Genomic DNA, 23338 nt, shown 5'->3' with positions numbered 1-23338 from the left:
TTATTCATAATTTTTGATATTCCTAACGCCACATTCTTTACCTGGTTTAGCTTGAATTGTCCAGTGAACGAATCTTCTTTCTTAAATGTGTCTTTCCATTTCGCCTTAAAATAAATGGCATTCACAAGGACAAGCCTTGTGTCAGAGCCAACAATATCTTTCTCCAATACATTTTGGATTTTTCCTGAAAACAAAGGCATGCTCACATAGACGATGGATTCAATAAAAAATGAAATAGCCAATGAATGGCAACAACCACAACAAAATCACGAGTCAGAGGTTTAACAGATACACAAGAAATCTTTATATTGTCAATACAATACTTGACACTAAACAAGACACATCAAACTGAGTGTAGAAGTTGTGAGGTCACAGCACAGTTGTGCAAGACATCAGTGAAGCCACGTTGAGAGTATTGCACTCAGTTTTGGGCATCATGTTATAGGAAAGATGTTGTCAAGATGGAAAGAGTGCAGAGAAGATTTACGGTTGACAGGGCTGGGCCTGAGCTGTCGGGAATGGTTGAGCAGGCTAGGACTTTATTTCTTGGAGCGCTTGCAGACTTAAATTATAGGAAAATGTTTGGATAGGCTCAGCATATAAAGAAGGCCGAGCAGTGACTTTTCGGTACCAGATAAAGTGAATACTCACAGTATTTTTCACCTGGGTAGAGGATTTAAAAACTAGAGAGCATAGGCTTAAGGTAGGAGAGATGCACGAGAGATCTCAGGGACATTGTTTTCACTCCGAGGATGGTCCATATCTGGAATGATTTGCCAAGGAATCTACAGAAATGAATACAATTACAACTTTTAAAAGACATCTGGTCAGTTACATGGGTTGGAAGGATTTAGGGGGCTATCGACCAAATGCGGGCAAATTGGACCAGCCCAGTATGCCAACGTAAACATCATGGTCACAGTGGCCTGAATAGTTTGTTTCTATGCTCTAGAGCTCTATGACTCTACAAGTCAAGGATACTTCAGAATGGATGAATGACTAATCAGTATCACACTTAATGCTCTGATTGGCGTCCCTATCACTTTTGGGAAATGTCCCTCATTCAGAAGGATGAATACGTAGAGCTGAAAGTTTTCTGTGTAAACCCTGGAAAGAATTGTTCAGCACTACTCACCTGCAGTCTGTTCTTCAGTCCAACTGTTGATCTCTTGTCGAGCCGCCTCTGCTGCTTTAAGAAAGTCAACAGCTCCCAGCCCTGCTTGATAATGTTTCAGAGAAGCTGCAAGAAAATCCTGAAGGATTACAGAGAACAGATTTATTTTTAATCAGTGGGAAAAGATTAAAATAATCAGAGTGGTTTAAAAAATAGCTACGTTATTCATGATGTTACTCCAAGACAAGACGATAATTTGATAAACACACTCATTTGACATAATGTCCAGCAGTGAGAGGAGATTGATTTACTGCAAAATAATCGTGTTTAAATAACCTCCAGTTTAAGAATTAAACATTTTTGCTTAAATGTTTTGATTTCCTCACTATCCTTGATTCTTGAAATTTACTTAACAGTTGCATTGCATTCAGCTCATTTGCTGATAGAAAATCTATTAAAATGTTCTCTCTGTTAATTTCAAGATTTCTAAATTGGAATGTTACAAAATAATATTCTGGGTGGGTCGTCTGGGGATAACTCTGAAATAAATAGACCTTATTTAGGTTTAGTATGAGATTGCCAGGCACCATTAATGAATTCTAGTACCGATTCCTCCTTCTCACAGAAAATCAATTGCAAGCAAGTTAAAAATTGTCACTTGAATTGCAGTTTTATTGGATGTTCCCTTTGAAGATGATCTTTCCCCTCGGAGAAAAAACAATGATGGTCAGCATCACATCAAACTAATTTTCTCTAGAACACACAAGGAGTCCATCCCATTTAGCTGAGCAGATCCCATCTCAGGAAGACCACCAAATAAGCTCGCCATCTTTGTACCAAACTTTACTCTGCTTCCAACATGACATTTTTTTTTTCCACACAAAGAGTGGTTAATCTCTGGAACTCTCTGCCACAGAGGGTAGTCGAGGCCAGTTCATTGGCTATATTTAAGAGGGAGTTAGATGTGGCCCTTGTGGCTAAGGGGATCAGAGGGTATGGAGAGAAGGCAGGTACGGGATACTGAGTTGGATGATCAGCCATGATCATATTGAATGGCGGTGCAGGATCGAAGGGCCGAATGGCCTACTCCTGCACCTAATTTCTATGTTTCTGTTTCTAAATCCGTGCTGAATTCTGAGACACTGGATCTATCTCCCTCTCCAGTAGGGATACACTATTAGTGTTAGAGGATTAGAATGTTTCCACAAAAATTCCAAGGTACGCAAAGGTGGTTATTGTATTTGATATCTATGGATATCAACAATGGCATTTAATAACTCATTCAGATGTTTTGGTAACTTCCTTCAAATTTCAATTTAAAACATTATAGCTTATTTTCAAAATAGGTCCATTCATGATTTGTGGATCTGTCCAAATATCAGTTAAATATGATCTAAGATCAAACCTTTACAAATCAGGCAGTCTTTGAACTTTTACTAAATTACTATTTACTAAAACACTATTACTAAAACTCTCATTTTGACCACTTCGGGCCTATGTTGTAAATAAAATTTCGCAAAAACGCTACCCGATATCGCTATGATTTTTCACCACCTTAAGGGCCTGTCCCACTGCGGCGACCTAATCCGCGAGTTCTGGCGAGTTTGCCCTCGACTCATACTCGCAGCATGGTCGACTTGAGGTCCAAGGAGGTCTTTGTAACTCTTCTTCATGCTCGAGAGAAGTCCCCACGTACTCGAGACCTCAGCTAGGTCGCTGGCCTTTTTAAAATTGCACGCGAGTAAAAAAAGGTCACATTGGAAAAAATTGATACTTTTTTTACTCGTAGGTTTAGTCGAAGTAGGTCATAGAAGGCCGGCATGTTATTCGTAGGTAATTGAGGGTAGTCGAAGGTAATCAAAAGTAGTCGTAGATAGTCTTCAACATAGTCGAAGGGAGGTTGTACGAGATCGACTTCACTCTCCACTCTTCGGTGTCCAATTTTCCCAAAGCTAGTCAAAGCTAGTCGAAGCTGGTCTTCAACATAGTCGAAGGAGGTCATCTACATAGTCGAAGGAGGTCTTCAACATAACATTTTTTCCAAACTCTCCTAAACTCGCCAATTAGGTCACCGCAGTGGGTCAGCCCCTTTACTCACCATTCTCCTCTACTGCAAGTCAAATAAGTTTTGTTCCGATCGGTGAAATAGTACAAATGTTATGAAGGTTTAAAAATCACCCCTGCCGTAACCCGCTGTCAATAATGCAGCGACGAGAATAAAAAGCAGAAAGGGTGCAGTGTGTTCAGCGGCTCGTGGGACAGTCAGCGGCTCGCGGGAGTCAGCGGCTTGGGGACTGCTTGTGCAGCTACCAGCCGGAAGCTGGTGAGTTGAACCGGAAGCCACTGAGTGAAGCCGGAGTGGGATCGGGATCTGCTGCGTGGAGCCGAAAACTGAAGGTGCGGTGTGAGCAGAGTGCGAGCCCCCCCCCCCCCAAACAACCCCGTTCGCCCTCCCTCCACTACGACCCACCCCCCCCACCCCACTGCTAACTGCTCCTACCAGCTCCCCCCCACTCACCGCCCTTCCTCTCCCCTCCTCCCCTCCACCCTCCCCCACCACACACCCCTTTCCCCTGCCACACACACACAGTTGGTAGGTTATTTGGCTACTGTAAATTATTCGTTGATGTAGTTGAGTGTAAAAAAGAATTGTGCAAAAAATTATCAAAAAATAATAAATTGCAGAAGTAATGGAATATGAGAAGGAAATGGGATTGACAAGATCACTACGCTGGGCGCTGGGATGAATCGAATGGGCTGAATGACCTTCATTTATGTTGAAAATAAGGATAAAACTGATAAAATCTTATTACAAGGACGATATTCTTAGATGCAATGGGCTATTCAACAATTAGAGACTGTTTTGGGGTAGATATTCCAATTAGTATCAAACACCATTCTCAAGACACCTCCACATTGAATCAAGCAGGAACATTCCTTCCAAATCTCAAGAGGACCGAGCTTGTGTTAACACCATTGTTTTTGATCAGATTAACAAACACAGATTGAGCAGTTTAGCCTCCAAACCCAACTGGAAGGAACGTGTAGGTCTTCTCCCCGTAGAGGCGATTGGCTAACTTCAAGGAATACTTTGCATTCGGGTTGATTAATTCAGTTTGCAGTTTCTGAAATTCCAAGTGGACGTCTTTGACTTCATCAAAACCAAGCATCTAAGAGAAAAAGTTAACATTCATCAAAAGAAGTGAAGTGTATTTAGTATTCCAGTTCTATACTGTGCTTTTCAGAATTGAACATAGTCAATTTTATCGTTAAAAACTGCAAATTCTCTATTATTACTTTTTCATTAGTTTTATGAGCATATGGTCCACCAGACTTTAGAGCCATATAGTTATTCCACGTTAAACCAGGCCTGCGGCCCAACTCGTCCCTGCCAACTAAGGTGCCATATTTTGAGTTGCTAAGTTTTGAAAAAAGGCTGGCAGGACAGGATCAAGGCTTTGGTTTAGTCCAGGGGTTGGCAACCTTTTTTGCATAGGGGCACATGTTTTTCCAATTAGTGTTCTGTAGTTTCCAGGTCACCTGCGTGCCTCGGGACAGGCTACAGTTCCCAGATCCCTCCTGTCCCTGGAACCAGCTGTAGTGCCCAGGTCGCCTGCGAGCCTTGGGACTAGCTGCAGTTCGCAGGTCGACTGCCCCAGGACTGGCTGTAGTGCCCAGGTCGGCTGCGAGCCCTGGGTCTAGCTGCAGTCTCCAGGTCACCTGTGCGCCCAGAGTCTATCTGCAGTTACACTGTCCGGTCCTGACGGCCGCTCGCAGCCACCCGAGCTACTGAGTGCGTTGCTGGCATGATCCCGGCCTCCTTCAACGTTCCTGCCCTTCCTGCAACTTTACCCCGGCAGCCTAACTGTGCTGATTCGGGCCAGACTCCCCACACGCTGTGGAAGGAACTCTCCCGCCCCGCGGTGATGTCCTTTTAAAGTCACTGTACTGAGGGATAGCCAAGTCTATCTTTCTTAGCTAACAATCTAACCTTCGGACTCCAAGACGCAGATACATTTTCGGGCCTTATTTTAGGGTAAAAAATAGCATCTTCATTGTCGAGAAATACGGAAACTAAAACTGAACTGTGGCTTCACCAATGTCATTTACAACTGTGGTGTAATTTGAGGGTTATTGGAACTGGCCAAAAGAGGAGTTTGGGGCAGTGTAGAATAGCCATAATTACATTGAATGGCGGGATAGGCCTGAAGGGCCAATTGGCCTCCTCCCGCTTCTATTTTCCCATGCTTTTATCTGGTCTTGTGAATAATGAGGATAATAGAATTGTGGATAATGTGTTTCTGATGCCACAATTGCCATGGGGATGAGCTGCAGATGAGGTCACCATCTACAGTTTATCCCATTGATAACTTTGGCCCATCCCCGTCAGAGAGAATTCCTTTGTGCTGACACAGTCCTGCCAGAATCTCTGCTATTTCAAACCATTTCTCAATTTCCAAGTCTGAAAAAGGATCTTCAATCTGAAACATTTCCATAGATGCAGCCAGACATGCTGAATGTTTCCTGCGTTTTCTCTATTTTATTTCATTAAATCTGTATGCACTCAGTTCTACTTTAAAGCAATAGAGACATTCCTAAGAAACCTTGCGTTATAGAAAATATAACCCCATAAAGACAATACCACATTATAAAGACAATAGTGTCAATGGTGAAAATGGAGCTCGGGGCTACAGAGGTGCAGACTCTAAAGACTGCATATTACATTGCTTAATAGAATATAGTTGTAGTCTCAATAGAAGGCTTATTCATGTCAATAGCCACATGTGGTTAAAGTAGCATGACTGATTGTTGTGAGGAATGCAAACATGCAAATAACAAACTGCTCCAATTCAACAAACCAAACCCCGTCGATTTTCCCCACCCTAAAGCTTTACATGACCAAACATACTCCAGTTTGTTCTAAAACAGGACACGCCTTCTGAAGCTAACATAAGGCCACACCTACCTGAGCCATCTGAGTGGCTGTCTTCTCTTTCGCACCCAGATACACCAAGGCCAGTGCCACTGATATACTAAAGGGAGACACAAAGATGTTGCCAACTCTGTTCTGTTCATCCAAGTGCTTGAACAGATCAAGAGCAAACTGTATATTTCCAGTAACCAAAGGATCCAAACGGATTAGATCTAGAACAGAAGAGGAAAAAACTCATTATGCATGGAGTTTGCTCATCTGTTCAACCAAGACCCCTTCAGGAAAACACTTTTTGACGTTCCATACATTGTTTATCAGAAACTGTGTTTGAATCTTTGACAGTGGCAAGCAGGTGGTAGTATCAATTCCTCTGCAATCAGGAATAATACTAAGATCCAATGCGTTCCTTACTAAGATCCAATACTGGCTCTGCACTGAATGACTGCAGGACAATGATTGTCTCTGACAGACATTTCCCTGAAGCACCAGTGTCAGAGGGCCTGGTTAACACTTCTCCCAGTGGCCTCCTGGACAAGTAGATATACACAGTGCCTCATGTTGAGCTCAAGCTCCCATTAATCTTTGTGCAACATCAAGCTTGATGACTCCACTGCACAGCTCACCCTTCCATGTGGTTTGTCCAGACAAAGCAGCTCTGAGGAAAAGTCACTGACCATCTTGACACTGGGTAACTGGGGAGCTCATGGTGGTGATGGTAATGGTGAAAGTAGGTACGTTTGGGGAGCAGCTGTGGGCGGCAGAGGCAAGAATGTGAAACATCCTTCCAGCAAGGCTCATATCTACTGAGTAAATGTCCTGCCTGCTTAACTTGTGTGTTACAGTGGCACAGTGTAATCAGTGGGGACAGAAGCTTTCTCCCAGTCCAGTCTACAAGGACCTGGTTCTCACTAGCAGCAAGTCCACTAATATGGTCCAATGAGTGTACCTACAACCAGTGTTCATAAAAAAATGTTTTAAATAAATAAACGTTGGATAGGTATTACTTCCTGGCACTTACCGTCAGCCAATTGGTCCGTTACAGATTGTTGACACTGACCTATCTGCTTTGCTGCCATGATGGATGGTTGGTTGACCCTGGGAAAGAACAGCAAAATAGTATTGGAGAAGTAGAATCACAGTAGAATACAGTTATACAGCATGGAAACAGGCCCTCGGGCCCGCCTTATCCCATTTCCTGCATTTGGCTCCAAAACTAGCAAATGTCTTCTAAAAGTTGTAGTTGTATTCATTTCCATCAGTTCACCTAGCAGCTGAGCTGCCAAGTTTTGTCAGGGCATTTCAGTATTCTAGTTCCTGAAAATCAGTATTTTACTGAGGAATTCAGTATTTTTTTACAGTGCCCTTTTGCTGAAAAAATGTTGGTTTTTATGTGTGGTCATACCCATGTAAGAGTACAAGAATGCATAATTTTGCTACCAATTGACACGTCTTCTACGCACCTTACTTGACAGTGCATTCATTGTCATCTCTTTGTATACTTCTGTTTGAACGGCTGCTTCCTGCTTTTAGCACCAGATGATGATGTAGAAGCCATTTTGGAAGCTTCCCTCTCCCTCCCTTTCCTTTCTTTTCCTCCCTTTCCCTTCCGTAGAAGATCCAGATGAGGGAGAGCTTCCAGCGCTGAACAACATCGCGGAGTCCTGGGGCCCTATGCCGAGGGCCGCCAGCGTTGCATCTCCACCCAGCGCGGCCTGCGGACTTTGGGAGCCGCAGACTCCGGTACGAGGTGCCCGACTCTGATGTCCAAGCCGTTGCAGAGGTTCTCCAGTCCTGGTGTCGGACTTCCATCACCCCGGCGAGCGGGCTTGTACATCGGGCCGCCCGGAGCGGCGACAGCGGAGGGCTCGGGGACGCCCTGACCACGGGTGAACATCAGGAACATTAGAGGAAGATGACTGACTTTGGTGCCTTCCCTCACAGTGGGAAACTTTAGATTCTGCTGTGTGGGGATGTTTTATGTTGAACTCCATCGTGTGTTGTGTTCTTTATTTTATTGTATGGCTGTATGGTGATCACATTTCACCGTGCCAAATGGCACACGTGACAAATAAATGTATCTTGTAAGCCAATTTGGAAGCCTCCCTCTCCCTCTAACACCCTCTCTTTCCCTTCCCCTCAACCTTTCCCTCCCTCTCTTCCATTTTTTTCTCCCTTCCTCTCTTATTCCCTCCCTGCCTCTCACTCCCTCTCTCCTTCTCCCTCCCCAAACAGTCTGTGATCCACAGCGCTGTGTGTAAAGCCCATAGCGCTATGTGTAAAGGCAATAGCGCTCCAGCTGGTAGCGCTATTTTGAGAACCCACAGCGCAGCTCGTTTAAATTCCCACGTGTTAAACTGCCAGCGCTTTAAACCTGTAGCGGAACAGGCAGATCAAAGCTTACAAAAATAATCATCCAGATCTTGAAATTTAAAATACTAATAGATTTTATGAAAAAAGACTGGATAGACTTGGTTTATACTCTCTAGAATTTAGGAGATTGAGAGGGGATCTTATAGAAACTTACAAAATTCTTAAGGGGTTGGACAGGCTAGATGCAGGAAGATTGCTCCCGATGTTGGGGAAGTCCAGGACAAGGGGTCACAGCTTAAGGATAAGGGGGAAATCCTTTAAAACCGAGATGAGAAGAACTTTTTTCACACAGAGAGTGGTGAATCTCTGGAACTCTCTGCCACAGAGGGTAGTCGAGGCCAGTTCATTGGCTATATTTAACAGGGAGTTAGATGTGGCCCTTGTGGCTAAGGGGATCAGAGGGTATGGCGAGAAGGCAGGTACGGGATACTGAGTTGGATGATCAGCCATGATCATATTGAATGGCGGTGCAGGCTCGAAGGGCCGAATGGCCTACTCCTGCACCTAATTTCTATGTTTCTATTTAATCTGCTATAATTTTTATTTACTCTATAATTTTTTATATCCTTGCATTTTTTAAGCAGCAAGATGAAACAGGAAGTCGGGCCGATTTAAAAAAAATCCGTATTTTACAAAGCAAATCCAAAAAATACGGGCCCAGATCTTCAGCAGCGGGCGCAGTGTGGACTTTTCCATCGCGGAGCGGAGTGAACCCTTGTTGGGGATCACCAGAAAGGAGTGCACGGATCGCTGGCCTGGTGACTTTGGCATCATGGGAACGTGGTCTGCGGAGCTTCTAGCCACGGGCATTGCGTGGACTTATCAACCGGAGTCCAGGATCCCTTAACGGGGATCGCCGGAGAAGAGCTCCGACCGATGGCCTGCGGCCTATAACATCCTGAAGCCGCCGCCTCCAGTAGGAAAGTGGCCGATTCGGGCGCTCCAAGCCGCATAGTGTGTTTGACTCTCCCGACGTCGGAGTTTTGATCATCTTGACGAGAGGGCCTGTACATCCGGCCAACCATAGTGGTGACTACGGAGGGCTTATGGCCCCGACCATGGATGAACAGGGGAGGAGGACTGGCTGTAACTTTATTGCCTTCCACCACAGTGAGGAACGGTGCAGTGAATGTTTGTGTTGAACTCTATTGTGTATCGTGTGGTCTTTAGTTAAGTGTATCGCTGCGTGGCAAATTTATTTCACTGTGCCTTCGTTGGTGCATGTGACAAATAAATTTGACTTTGACTCCCCACAGCCATCAGGCTATTAAACCTGGCTCGGACAAAACTCTGATTATTAATAACCCATTATCTGTTATTTGCACCATCAGTTTATTTATTCATGTGTGGATATATTTATATTATGGTATATGGACACACTGATCTGTTTTGTAGTAAATGCCTACTATGTTCTGTGTGCTGAAGCAAAGCAAGAATTTCATTGTCCTATCAGGGGCACATGATAATAAACTCACTTGAACTTGTCGAACGATACAGATTAACTACCATGCAAGACTTTGTGGAAATCTTTGCTAAAATCTATACAGACAATGTCCACTGCTCTGCCCTCATCACTTCATGGCCTCCGCAGAAACTACGCTGGTCTGCCATTGTGGTACCGCAACGATACCAAGCATGCCAGATAAGAGATGTCCAAGTGAGACAGTATAAGAGTTTGAGAGAAGCAGTGGTTTATATTCAGGCCTTGTACCGCGGGATCAAAGCCAGAGTATTGGTAGAGAAAACCAAGGCAGCACGCTGTATTACGTCATTCATAAGAATGTGCATTACAAGAAAGCATTTCTTGATGAAAAAGGCGGCTGTAGTCACTGCAAGCTGCATACCGTGGTTACCGATTAAGGGTTTGGTTCAGAGCTACTGTAAAAGTGCAGTCAGTACTCCGTATGAGTTGGTATAGGAAAGACCCAAGGAGACAAATAGATGCACAACAGAAAAGGCTGAAAGATACAAAAGGCTTAAACAATATCGGAAAGACTTCCTCAAACCGAATTATACAGCAGTTGTAGTGCAGTATCACTACCGTGCTTATGTAGTAAGAGAAATATACTGAGCGCAAATCAAAGCCACTGCTGTATTGCAAGGACAATATAGATCCTACTTCTTGATGAATAACCAGAAATGTGATTTAAGAAGATAAATAGATGAACAACAGAAAATGCTTAAACGTTGCAAAGAATGGTTAAATAAATGTGTGACGATGAGCAAAACGCTGTTAACAGAAAAGTCTAAAGAAATGAGGCTTGTCGGTCGAGACAAAAGTATTCAGGACCGATTGCGATTAGGACACTTCAGTATAGTCCAGCATGGAGCTTCCTTCACTGAGCAATGGACAAATGTTTATGCATTGCAGAATGTCATTATACAACAAGAGTAGATAAATACGTAGCACCAGAAAATGGAGCAACAGAGAGCGACTGAAAAAAGAAAACCTGCAGTCATGTGTCAGATCCCACCTACAAATAAAGAATCTCCAGAAAGTGTCCCTGAACCTGCCGAACAAGAACTGTCAGTGACCCATAATGAACCACGCCTAGCAGGGACCTGTATACTGGGGATATAACCATATAACAATTACAGCACGGAAACAGGCCATCTCGGCCCTACAAGTCCGTGCCGAACACTTTTTTCCCTTAGTCCCACCTGCCTGCACTCATACCATAACCCTCCATTCCCTTCTCATCCATATGCCTATCCAATTTATTTTTAAATGATACCAACGAACCTGCCGCCACCACTTCCACTGGAAGCTCATTCCACACCGCTACCACTCTCTGAGTAAAGAAGTTCCCCCTCATGTTACCCCTAAACTTCTGTCCCTTAATAGACACAAACTCTCCGAGTAACTCTGTGGGTCAGGCAGCAACTCTGGAGAAAAGGGGATAAGTGATGATTCGGCAATACGTGTCTAACTTTGGATTATTAGTATCTGTAGTTCTTTGTTTCTCCCTGTGCACTGGTGTCGGCATTGAATTCTTGGAGGAGATTTTGCTGTGGGCGGACGAAATGTGTAAGAAATTACCCAGGCAGATCACAACATACATGATTGCATCAGGTAGAGCAAAATAGAAAATAATCAAAGAGCAGATTATTTTACCGCTCCAGAGAAAGTGCAGATAAAACAAGAGCAACAAGAAAAACGAAATCAGGAATTATTTGCTCGCAGAGAGAAAGAGAAGTCAGTCCAAGTGTCTGAGCTCTGTGGACTGCTGCCAATAAACTCGTGCTCATTTGCTTTGGGCTGTGAATACATTTCTCAAATGTTCGAAATGCACAGACATATATTAATAGTTTCCATCAGGCCGTCCCGTTACGTGGCGAGAACATTAGATAAAACATTAAAGAAACTTGATTCAGATGGTCTGGAGATTGAACGGACCAACATGATGCTAAAACCTCTGGAACAAACAGCCCGTATCTCAACAGTCATCGACCCCTCTGTAAAAGTATGGAATATTCCTACTAAAGTGTCGAAACTACGTCCCGGGACTCCTCGCTCAGCAGACGCTGCTGCAGTTGCAATGGGCACAGCGGTGAAGAAACAACGGCGGCGCTTCAAGCGAAACAAGGATACTCACCCTCAAGCGGCAGAAAGCATCAGATGCAGCCTACAACTGTCCACTCCCCTTTATAGGAAAAAGTCACCTGACCACTGTTGTACCACCTGATAACCTGGGGGAATGCTGAACGAAACACAATATTACTGACGACATGTATCGTGCAAAAAAAAAGTGAAATTCAGCACTTGTTTGTTCAAACCATACAGTGGGCGAGCACGGACATACACAGCGCGGAAATAGACCATTCAGCCCACATTGTCCATACAGATCAAGTGGGCATACTGGGCTAGACCCATTTGGCTACGTTTGGCACATAGCCTTTTAAACGCAAATATCCAAATATCCTTTAAAGACACAATAGTAATCTGCTTCTATAGCATTTTCTGGGAGCTCATTCCAGATATGGACTACCCTCTGTGTGGAAAACCTGCCCGTAGGATCCTTCTGTTCTCATCTTAAGCCAATGCCCTCTAGTTTTAGAATCCACTGACCTGGGGAAAAGACTGAGCATGCATGTTATCTAGGCCTCTCATGCCTTGACTATGTTTGGTCTCGCCAATGTAAAGGTGGTGCACCAGGAGCACAGCGTGCAGGAGACGAGGTTTGAAAAGGTGCCTTTCCAGATCTCTTGGAAGGCCTGGTGGGTTCCCTGGATGGAAGTGGGTGAAAAGCCATGGGGGTGGGTGGGTGGGTGCAGGTTACATGTGGCCACACTCTGGCAACAAGAAGGCCTATGACAGAAAGGTAAATATGGGAATGGGACGAGTGTTAATCTGTGTAGCAACTGAGAGATACAGCAGGATTTGGCAGACCCTCCCTGTCCCTCAGTCCTCCCCTCTCCCACCCACTTACATATTTGCCTTCTTCTGATAATTCACACCGCTTGTAACCTTTTCACAGACCTTTTATATTTTCATCTCTGGCCTTTCATCTGAACATCAAAACCCACCATCACCCACATCCACCTATCACTCAAGATAGACATTCTGATATACGAATAGGAGATAAGTTAGAGGGATAAGGGCCAAACACGGCAAATGAGACTAGTTTTAGACAGGGCATCTTGGTTGACATAATCAAGTTTGGCCAAAGGGCCAGTTTCCATTCAGATTCAGATTCAATCTGACTACATAAATGAGGCCAGATTGGACACGTTCCTGTTGATGCATCCAAGCTAACAAAAATGTCAATGTTAGTAGTCCATATTAGTGGCATTGAACTGAATTAAATTGTTATTAGCCAAGTATGTATACATACAAGGAATTTGCCTTGGTGCTCGTTACAAGGCTAATTCCAGGGATGGCGGGACTGTCATACGCTGAGAGAATGGAGTAGCTAGGCTTGTATACTCTGGAGTTTAGAAGGATGAGAGGGCATCTTATTGAAACACATAAGATTATTAAGGGTTTGGACACACTAGGGGAGGAAACATGTTCCCGATGTTGCGGGAGTCCAGAACCAGTGGCCACAGTTTAAGAATAAGGGGGAAGCCAATTAGAACGGAGACGAGGAAACACTTTTTCTCACCGAGAGTTGTGAATCTGTGGAATTCTCTGCCTCAGAGGGGGGTGGAGGCCGGCTCTCTGGATACTTTCAAGAGAGAGCTAGATAAGGCTCTTAAAGATAACGGGGTCAGGGGATATGGGGAAAAGGCAGGAACGGGGTACTGATTGGGGATGATCAGCCATGATCACATTGAATGGCGGTGCTGGCTCGAAGGGCCGAATGGCCTACTCCTATACCTATTGTCTATTGTCTCGCAAGGAGAACAAGACGATATACAATAGACAATTAAAAATAAAACATTATAACTTAAACATGTGAAGAATAAAATAAAATACCAGAGCAAAAGGAGGCTACAGATTTTTGGTTTTTGAGTACAGCTACTGGTCGTGGAGAACATCAGTTTTTATGTCTGGCTGTGGCAGCTTTGACAGTCCAGTCATCTCCCAGAGGGAAGTGCTTCAAAGAGATTGTGGCCAGGGTGAGAGGGGTCAGAGATGATCTTGCCCCACTCGCTTCCTGACCCTTCCTGTACAGCTCGTCAATGGGGGGAAGGTTGCAGCCAACAACCTTCTCAGCTGATCGGATGACGGACTGCAGCCTCCAGATGTCATACTTGGTGGCTGAGCCAAACCAGACCATGATGGAGAATGATGGCAATATAAAACTGGACCATCATTGCCAGTGGCAGATTGTGTTTTCTCAGCTGCCGCTGGAAGTACATCCTCTGTTGTGCCTTTTTGACTGTGTAGTCGATGGTGGCCTCCCATTTTAGGCCCCTGGAGATGATGGTTCCAAGTAACTTAAATGACCCCACAGATGTGACTGTGTTGTTGATGGTGAGTGGGGGGAGGGGAGGGGGAGCTCTCCTAAAGTCTACAATCAATGCCACCGTCTTAAGAGCGTTGAGCTGCAGGTTGTTACGAAGGCATCAGGCCGCCAGCTGTGTCACTTCCTGTCTGTAGGTAAATTCCTCCCCCTCCTGGATCAGTCCAATCAGGGTTGTGTCATACGCAAGCTTGAGAAGCTTGACAGAGGTGTCTGTGGAGGTGCAGTCGTTGGTGTAGAGAGAGTAAAGGAGAGGGGAGAGTACGCAGCCTTGTGGTGCTCCTATGCTGAGGGTCAGCAGGTCCAAGATATGCTTTCCCAGCCTCACATGCTGCTTCCTGTCTGTCAGGAAGTTGGTGATCCACTGACAGAGGGTTCAGGCACAGTCAACTAGGAAAGTTTGAGTGTAGTAGCTCCGGCACAATGGTGTTGAATGCAGAGCTAAAATCCACAACCAAAATCCTTGCATAGGTCCCTTGGCGGTCTAGGTGCTGGAGGACGAAGTGCAGGCCTCGGTTGACTGCGTCATCCACTGATCTATTGGCCCGGTATGCAAACTACAGGGGGTCCAGCTAGGGTTGCCAACTTTCTCACTCACAATTAAGAGATAAAAGGTCAAAATAAGGGTCAAATTCTCGACTGCAATTCGTTGACCGACTCGGCCGTGGCTGGGTGAATGATGAGTTGGCCCGGGTGCTGGACTGCACACAAGGCCCAGCCAGCAGGCCAGCTGAGGATGCCGGACTTCGCGCACGACATCGTGTGCAAAGTCCGGCACCACATCCAACTCATGAACCGATGATCGGCCGTAAGAAGGAAGGGTGGTGGTGTCGGCGGTAAGCGATGGTCCGAAGGTCGGACAGCTGGCCGGGCTGCCGTCCAACAGGGCCATGGGCGAGGCGCTGCTGCTGCACTCCAAGGGCTGCACTATGTCGGGATGGGTGAGGCAGGGCCGGACGCGGCGATCCGTCCCGACAGTCCCCTCGACTGGAGTAGCAGCATTCAAATACGGGACAAGGGCTGTCCCATATGGGATAAACCAATTTAGCCCAATATACAGGATGTCCCAGATTAATAATGGACAGTTGGCAACTATAGGTCCAGCAGTGATATTGTTCAGGTGGACCAGCACAAGCCTTTCTAGGGTTTTCATGATTACAGAGGTCAGTGCGACAGGCCTGTAGTCATGGGCTCTATGCTGATTTACACATGAGCAAAATCTTTTATAGATGCAATCTCACCAGGGTTACTGAGAAACAAAAACCATTAAAAGGAAGACACAAAATGCTGGAGCAACTCAGCGAAACAGGTAGCATCTCTGGAAAGAAGGAATGGGTGATGTTTCAGGTCGATACCCTTCGTCAGACAATGGTTGATATTTTGGGTCGATACTGCAGGCAGAAAAAAGCAGAAGCTGTGAAGAGAAGCAGAAGTTGGAGCTGTGAAGAGAAGGAAATTGTGCATAAAATGTCAAGCAATAATGACTAAAGCCGCAACGGAAAAACTTTGTTGCACTAAGGTAATTTATCACAAGAAATACCATAAAGATTGGTGTTGGGCGCCCTTTCGAAAAAGAAAACCTCAGCCTTCGACGAGCAATGGATGAACAGCCAAAGGAACTGATTGAAGCGAGCATAATAACAACATTTAAAAGCCATTTGGACAGGTATATGAACAGGATCATTTCAGAAGGATATGTGGTGGGCATATAGGACAAGATTAGATGGACATTTGGGTCCAAAGGTAAATCATGTCTCATAGAATAGAATAGAATATGTTTATTGTCATTGCACAAAACTGAGCAACGAAATTCCATTTGCTTCTCCTCCGTTAAAAGAAATACAACACAACAACCAATACACATATGTACAGTTAATAGTAAAATAATAGATACATTTTTAAAAGAGTTTAAAAGAATTTAGCGGTATTCCTCGGTTACTTCTTGCTTCCCAGTGTCCACTATTGGAGTTAAGCTCTTTTACCGCACATGGGTAGAAACTATTTTTTAGTCTAGTCTGCGAGCCTGCAGAAACCTGAGTCGCCTCCCCGAGGGTAGCAGAGTAAAAAGGTGGTTGGCAGGGTGGGATGTGTCCTTCTTGATATTTATGGCCCTGCGCAAGCATCGGGCCTTGTATATGTCATCCAAGGAGGGCAGGTTAGCGTTTGTAATGCGCTGCGCAGTTTTTATAATTCCCTGAGCGCCCTCCTCTCAGCCACACCAGGATTCCGTAGGTGAGGATACTTTCCACGGCACATCGATAGAAGGACAGCAGCAGCGGCTGTGAGACGTTAGCTCTCCGTAGAGACCTCAGGAAATACAGCCGCTGATGAGACTTCTTCAAGAGAGTGACAGTGTTCATTTGCCATTTGAGGTCCTGGGAGATGTTTATTCCCAGGAACCTAAAGTCGTTGACTCTCTCCACCATGTCTCCTTTGATGTATAAGGGAGCAGGTTCATCTCTCCTCTTCCTCCTGAAGTCAACGACAAGTTCTTTTGTCTTTGATGGGTTTAGTACCAGGTTGTTTTTGGTACACCAGACGGTCAGTTTTTGGACTTCATCCCTGTAGGCAGTCTCGTCATCATTGTTTATCAGTCCCACCACAGTCGTGTCGTCCGCAAATTTGATGATCCTGTTTGTACTGTGTGTTGGTATACAGTCGTAAGTGTATATTGTGTACAAAATGGGACTCAGCACACATCCTTGTGGCGCTCCTGTGCTGAGCGTCAGGACTGGGGAGTAATTGGACCCCATCCTGACAGTCTGTGGGCGGTCTGTTAAAAAGTCCTTAATCCATCCACATGTGTTTGCATTAACACCCAGATCAGACAGTTTGTCCACCATTCTGCTGGGGATGATAGTATTAAATGCAGAACTAAAATCTACAAATAACATCCGCACATATGAGCCAGGACGCTCCAGATGTGCCAGTGCAGAATGTAGAGCTGTGTTGATGGCATCTTCCGTTGACCTATTAGCTCTATACGCAAATTGATGCTGATCCAGGGTGGGTGGGAGTGAGGACTTAATGTGGGCCAGGACCAGCTGTTCAAAACATTTCATCACGGTCGAAGTGAGAGCAACAGGTCTATAGTCATTCAAGCTCGTAATGAATGTTTTTTTGGGTACAGGTACGATGGTAGCAGTCTTAAAGCATTTAGGGACAGTGCACGTTAACAGAGAGAGGTTAAAGATTTTGCTAAAAACCTCCGCCAACTGGTCTGCACAGTCCCGCAATACTCTCCCTGGGATGCCATCTGGTCCAGCAGCCTTCCTGGGGTTGACCCTGCGGAGTGTTCTTCTGACGTCCTCCGTACTCACAGCGAGTGGCGGGTTGTCAGTGCTGGGTGCGGCTGCAGGTGCAGGCTCTGCCTCATTCAGCTCAAACCGGGCGAAAAAATGGTTGAGCTCCTCAGCTAGCGAGTTGTTACTGCTGCAGATGATCGGCCCCCCCTTGCCCTTATAGTTTGTGAGTTGCTGAATGCCCTGCCAGACACGCCGAGGGTCCCTCTCGTTGAAATACCCCTCTATCCTTCTTCCATAGGCTGTCTTTGCCTCCTTAATGGCTCTCTTTAGTTTAGATCTGGCAGTGCTGTACAATTCATCACTGCCAGATCTAAAGGCTGAGTTCCGTTCTCTCAGCAGGTTCCTGACATCCCTGGTCATCCATGGTTTATTGTTTGGGTAGCACCTGACCTCCCTGTTGACAGTGACGTTGTCAATACAGTTCTGCATATAGAACATGAATGTGGATGTATATTCATGTATGTCCTGGTTTGCAAACAAGTCCCACTCGGTGCGCTCAAAACAGTCCTGAAGTTGGGCGGCAGCGCCCTCGGGCCAAGTCTTTATGCTTCTCACACTGGGCTTGGTTCTCATAATGAGAGGTCTGTATGCCGGGGTGAGAAAGAGTGATAGATGGTCAGACTGGCCGAGATGAGGGAGAGAGGAGGCTTTGTATCCATCCCTAATGTTGCTGTACACGTGATCCAGTGTATTTTGACCTCTCGTCGGACACGTGACATGCTGGTGGAATTTAGGGAGGACAGTTTTTAGATTAGCCTGATTGAAATCTCCAGCCACGATGAAAATCCCATCAGGATGCACATTCTGTAATTTGTTGATTGATGCTAGCAGGGTGTTCAGTGCTAGCTTGATGTTGGCACTTGGTGGAATATAAACAGCCAGAATAACAACAGCTGTGAACTCCCGCGGCAGGTAGAAGGGTCGACATTTCAATGTAATAAACTCCATGTCTGGTGAACAATGTCTCTCGACAACGTTTACATTCGTACACCACTTGCCATAGGAGTAAATACATAGCCCCCCCCCCCCTCTGCTCTTACCAGAGTCACTGCTCCTGTCGGCCCGGTATACTGTGCGACCTACCGGACTGATGGCCTCGTCCGGGATCCCAGCGTGAAGCCAGGTCTCAGTTACCACCATGAGAGAGCAGGTTTTTAAAGTTTTGTTTTCTTCAGTGATCAGCTCCAGCTCGTCCATCTTGTTGTTGAGCGATCTGGCGTTCGTCAGAAAGATGCTGGGTAGCACTGGTCTGTAAGGATCTTTCTTTAGCCTAGCTTGAATGCCGGCTCGACAACCGCGCTTCTGCCGCCTCCGTCTGCGCCGCCTCCCGCACCGTCCTTTCGGTAAGATGATCCACTCGGACTTCGCTGGGCGGGTGATTTCAGCCGGTATATCGTCGTTGTGGGAGCTCCTTGCGAACTCTAGTTCGCTATACAGCGTCCCAATCCTCAGAAGGTCCTGCCGGTTGTGTTTTGAGTCGCAGGTCCACAGACAGACGGACAAGACAGACAAAAACAAGAACATCCACACGGGGGAGAGCAAAGCCGCTGCATTCAGGTGCGCCGCCATTTTCCATGAATCTTATAGAATTTTTTGAGGATGAGAGTGGATAAGGGAGAACCAGTGAATGTGTTATATCTGGACTTTCAGAAGGCTTTCGACAAGTTCCCACATAAGAGATTAGTATATAAACTTAAAGCACACGGTATTGGGGGTTCAGTATTGATGTGGATAGAGAACTGGCTGGCAGACAGGAAGCAAAGAGTAGGAGTAAACATGTACTTTTCAGAATGGCAGGCAGTGACTAGTGGGGTACCACAAGGCTCGGTGCTGGGACCCCAGCTATTTACAATATATATTAATGATTTGGACGAGGGAATTGAATGCAACATCTCCAAGTTTGCGGATGACACGAAGCTGGGGGGCAGTGTTAGCTGTGAGGAAGATGCTAGGAGGCTGCAAGGTGACTTGGATACGCTGGGTGAGTGGGCAAATGCATGGCAGATGCAGTATAATGTGGATAAATGTGAGGTTATCCACTTTGGTGGCAAAAACAGGAAAGTAGACTATTATCTGAATGGTGGCCGATTAGGAAAAAGGGAGATGCAACGAGACCTGGGTGTCATGGTACACCAGTCATTGAAAGTAGACATGCAGGTGCAGCAGGCAGTGAAGAAAGCGAATGGTATGTTAGTATTCATAGCAAAAGGATTTGAGTATAGGAGCAGGGAGGTTCTACTGCAGTTGTAAAGGGTCTTGGTGAGACCACACCTGGAGTATTGCATACAGTTTTGGTCTCCTAATCTGAGGAAAGACATTCTTGCCATAGAGGGAGTACAGAGAAGGTTCACCAGACTGATTCCTGGGATGTCAAGACTTTCATATGAAGAAAGACTGGATAGACTCGGCATGTATTTGCTAGAATTTAGAAGATTGAGGGGGGATCTTATAGAAACTTACAAAAGTCTTAAGGGGTTGGACAGGCTAGATGCAGGAAGATTGTTCCCGATTTTGGGGAAGTCCAGAACAAGGGGTAACAGTTTAAGGATAAGGGGGACATCTTTTAGGACCGAGATGAGAATTTTTTTTTCACACAGAGAGTGGTGAATCTCTGGAATTCTCTGCCACAGAAGGTAGTTGAGGCCAGTTCATTGGCTATAATAAAAGGGAGTTAGATGTGGCCCTTGTGGCTAAGGGGATCAGGGGGTATGGAGAGAAGGCAGGTACAGGATACTGAGTTGGACGATCAGCCATGATCATATTGAATTGCGGTGAAGGCTCTAAGGGCCGAATGGCCTACTCATGCAACTATTTTCCAGGTTTCTGTGTTTTTATTGAGCAACTATGTTCTCAGGAAGATTAAAATGCACCATTTGTAAAATTGGCTCAACACGTCTCAACAAAGCTTAAAAATATAATTTTAGCACAAGTTCCAACCAGTTCCTTGCAACCACTCATTGCGTGTTAGTAAATGCAGAGATGTGCCAAATAACCTCCCCTTTGGCTCCCTGAAATCTTCTCACAACTTCCAGAATGTACTGAACTATTGAGGACATTTCTTATGGTCAATGCCAAATGTCCTGGGAAATTCAGCAACTCTTTTTAGTTTAGAGACAGAGCATGGAAATACGAGTCCTCGCTGATCATCAACCATCCATTCACACTAGTTCTATGTTATCCATTTTCTCATTCTTTGTTACACACAAGGGGCAATTTACAGAAGCTAATTAACCTGCAAACCCTCACGTCGTTGGGAGGTGGCAAGAAACTGGAGCACCTGGAGGAAACCCACATGCTCACAGGGAGAACCTGCGAACTCCACAAAGACAGTACCTGAGGTCAGGATTGAACTCGGGTCTCTGGTGCTGTGAAACAGCAGCTCTACCAGCTCTGCCACTGTGCCGCCCAAAGTTTCTCCTTTACCTGACATATTTCAAAAGCTTCACCAAACAAAGAACTGGATCTGGGAGAATAAGGATCCTTGGTGTGGTTAAGGCATCTGTCTATGCCTCCGGTGGCTGAACCCTACGAGAACAATGACCACAGGACAACAGGGATGGAGGAGTGGAGAACGCCATTGGAACTCTCAGGATGCAATTCCAGGTCTGCTTCATTTCCAGAATGGGCTGCAGTACTTACAGGCAGGGGTTGAAACTTTATCACCATAGACTAGCAATGTTAAAAATCAAGTCTGCAATTTATCCCATCAGATAAAGCACAAAAATAAGTTTAATTTGACACCTAATTCACTTTCATCTCTTCAGTATTAAAAAAGTTATGGCCATTTTCATACTCGGAAATTAGCATCTTGTTCCCTATTGATTTTCCATTGACTTAACACAAAAGCTGTGATCAAGGACAGTGAAATGGCCATAACTTTCTTAAAAATTAAGAGAACTGAAAGAAAATTTCAGTTATTATAGATTGAAGCATTCTGAAACAAATATGAAACAATCTTACTTGGATGACCTGAAATTAAAGCATATAATTAGTTAGTTACCCAATTGTAGCTAATTCCAAACTTCAATTACTAGATCTAAACATCTATCCATTTCTTAAGAAAAGATTAATATTTTTAAATAGCCTGAGTGTCCAAATAACATTCACAAAAAATAACAATAAAACATGATTTTTATATCTCATTTACATAAATTTATAGGCCAAATGGAAGGAATTTAGTGTTCAATTGCTGTAAATTAATGGCCATTTAAATCAGCTTTCGAGTGGGATCCTGTGGAACTCTGTGGCACGCGCTGGTTTGGAACGTTCCCATTGCGGTAGATTTGTACCCCATATGCCCAGAAAAATACTGCAGGATTTAATGGGGCCCGAAATTAGCTTCTCGCAACATAAAACTTTGTAGAAAGGGATCTTAAGAAGCCCTTTTCAATGTAAAAATAAACAACCTACCTTCCGTTGTCCCCTGCATGAGATCCGTCCCGTTGGCGGCGGTTTAGAGGATAATTTTTAACCTACTATAACAATTAAATTAACCAATTAAATTAAAAAATAGCTGCGAATGAACCTCGCAGCGATTTTTCGTCAGCAACTAAGTAGGCTGAACAACCTCGATTTGAATAGCCTAGGGAAAATTGCGTTTTAAACCCGCCCCCCTCTCAACGGCGCCAAAATCATGCACACGGGCTGGGACAGATATGCAGTCCCGCTGAAGGTAGGTTTTGCAACATACCCACATAGACTGCCCCTGTCATAAGCCCATTTCCTCCACAGATGCTGCCTGACCTGCAGAGTACCTCCAGCACTTTGTTCAAGTTTTGCTCAAGATTTTTGCATCTTCATTTTCTTGTTTTTCCAAATTAAAAGATTGTGCGGACCTAAACGTGTACCATGCCCACCCAAGAAACAGGCTGCTGTCAGATTCAAAGCCCCGTGAGAATGCAACAAGGGAAGGGCAGGTACTATCATGTGTGAAGGTAGACAAATCATAAATCCCTGACCATATTGAATATATCGAGGACATTGTGGGAAACCAGAGATGAAATTGCGGGAGTCTCTGGTTGAAATTTACAAGTCGTCTTTAAATACAGGAGAGGTGCCGGAAGACTGGAGCGTGGCAAATGTTGTATCTTTATTCAAGATGGTCTGCAGGGAAAATTCTGGGAACTATAGGCCATTGAGCTTAACATCTTTAGTTGGAAATTAACTAGAGGGTATTGTGAGGGACAGGATAAACAGGCATTTGGACAGACAAGGGCTGACTAGGGATAGTCAGCATGGTTTAATATGTGGGAGGTCATGACTTACAAATTTGATTCACTTTTTTGAAGATGTGACCAAAAAGGTTTATGAGGCCAGAGCTGTAGATGTTGTATATATGGACTTCAGTAAAGCATTCCACAAGTTTCCTTATGGACAGCTGCTTTGGAAGGTTAGAACGCATTGGATCCAAGCAGAGATACAGGACTGAATGGATAGAGAATTGGCTTTATGGAGGGAAGCAGAGGGTGATGGTGAAGGTTGTTTCACGGACTGGATGCCTGTGACAAGTGGTGTGCCTAAGGGTGTGGTGCTGTGCCCGTTACTGTTTGTCACCTATATCAATGATTAGGATGAGAACATACATGGCAAGATTAGCAAGTTTGCTGATGATACAAAAGTGGGTGGTTTTGCAGATAATGAAGATGGTTGTGAAAAATTGCAGCAGGAACTTGATTAATTGGCCAAGTGGGCTGAGGAATGGTGGATG

The 23338-nt window shown here is 44.9% G+C and overlaps 2 protein-coding genes across 3 annotated transcripts in view; one reads left to right on the top strand and one right to left on the bottom strand.

The window, feature by feature from the left end:
• The window catches only part of LOC116991066 (leukocyte elastase inhibitor-like), a 157888-nt gene that overhangs the window by 5330 nt on the left and 129220 nt on the right, over nucleotides 1-23338 (bottom strand). Inside the window, exons 1-5 of one of the 2 annotated variants that reach the window (XM_033049423.1) lie at nucleotides 7066-7160; nucleotides 6081-6259; nucleotides 4147-4284; nucleotides 1136-1253; nucleotides 42-184 (exon numbers count right to left, since the gene is read on the bottom strand). In XM_033049423.1, coding sequence (XP_032905314.1) covers nucleotides 42-184; nucleotides 1136-1253; nucleotides 4147-4284; nucleotides 6081-6259; nucleotides 7066-7123 — 636 coding nt within the window. In that variant the 5' untranslated portion in view covers nucleotides 7124-7160. Of the gene's footprint in view, nucleotides 1-41; nucleotides 185-1135; nucleotides 1254-4146; nucleotides 4285-6080; nucleotides 6260-7065; nucleotides 7161-23338 lie in introns of those variants that run through there. The other variant, XM_033049415.1, reaches the window with a different exon arrangement.
• LOC116991102 (leukocyte elastase inhibitor-like) overlaps nucleotides 1-23338 on the top strand; it is a 196616-nt gene that overhangs the window by 94700 nt on the left and 78578 nt on the right. The window lies entirely within an intron of this gene.

This window comes from Amblyraja radiata, chromosome 2 (assembly GCF_010909765.2).
Source record: "Amblyraja radiata isolate CabotCenter1 chromosome 2, sAmbRad1.1.pri, whole genome shotgun sequence".
NCBI lineage: Eukaryota > Metazoa > Chordata > Chondrichthyes > Rajiformes > Rajidae > Amblyraja > Amblyraja radiata.
This window is presented reverse-complemented; position numbering and strand designations above follow the sequence as displayed.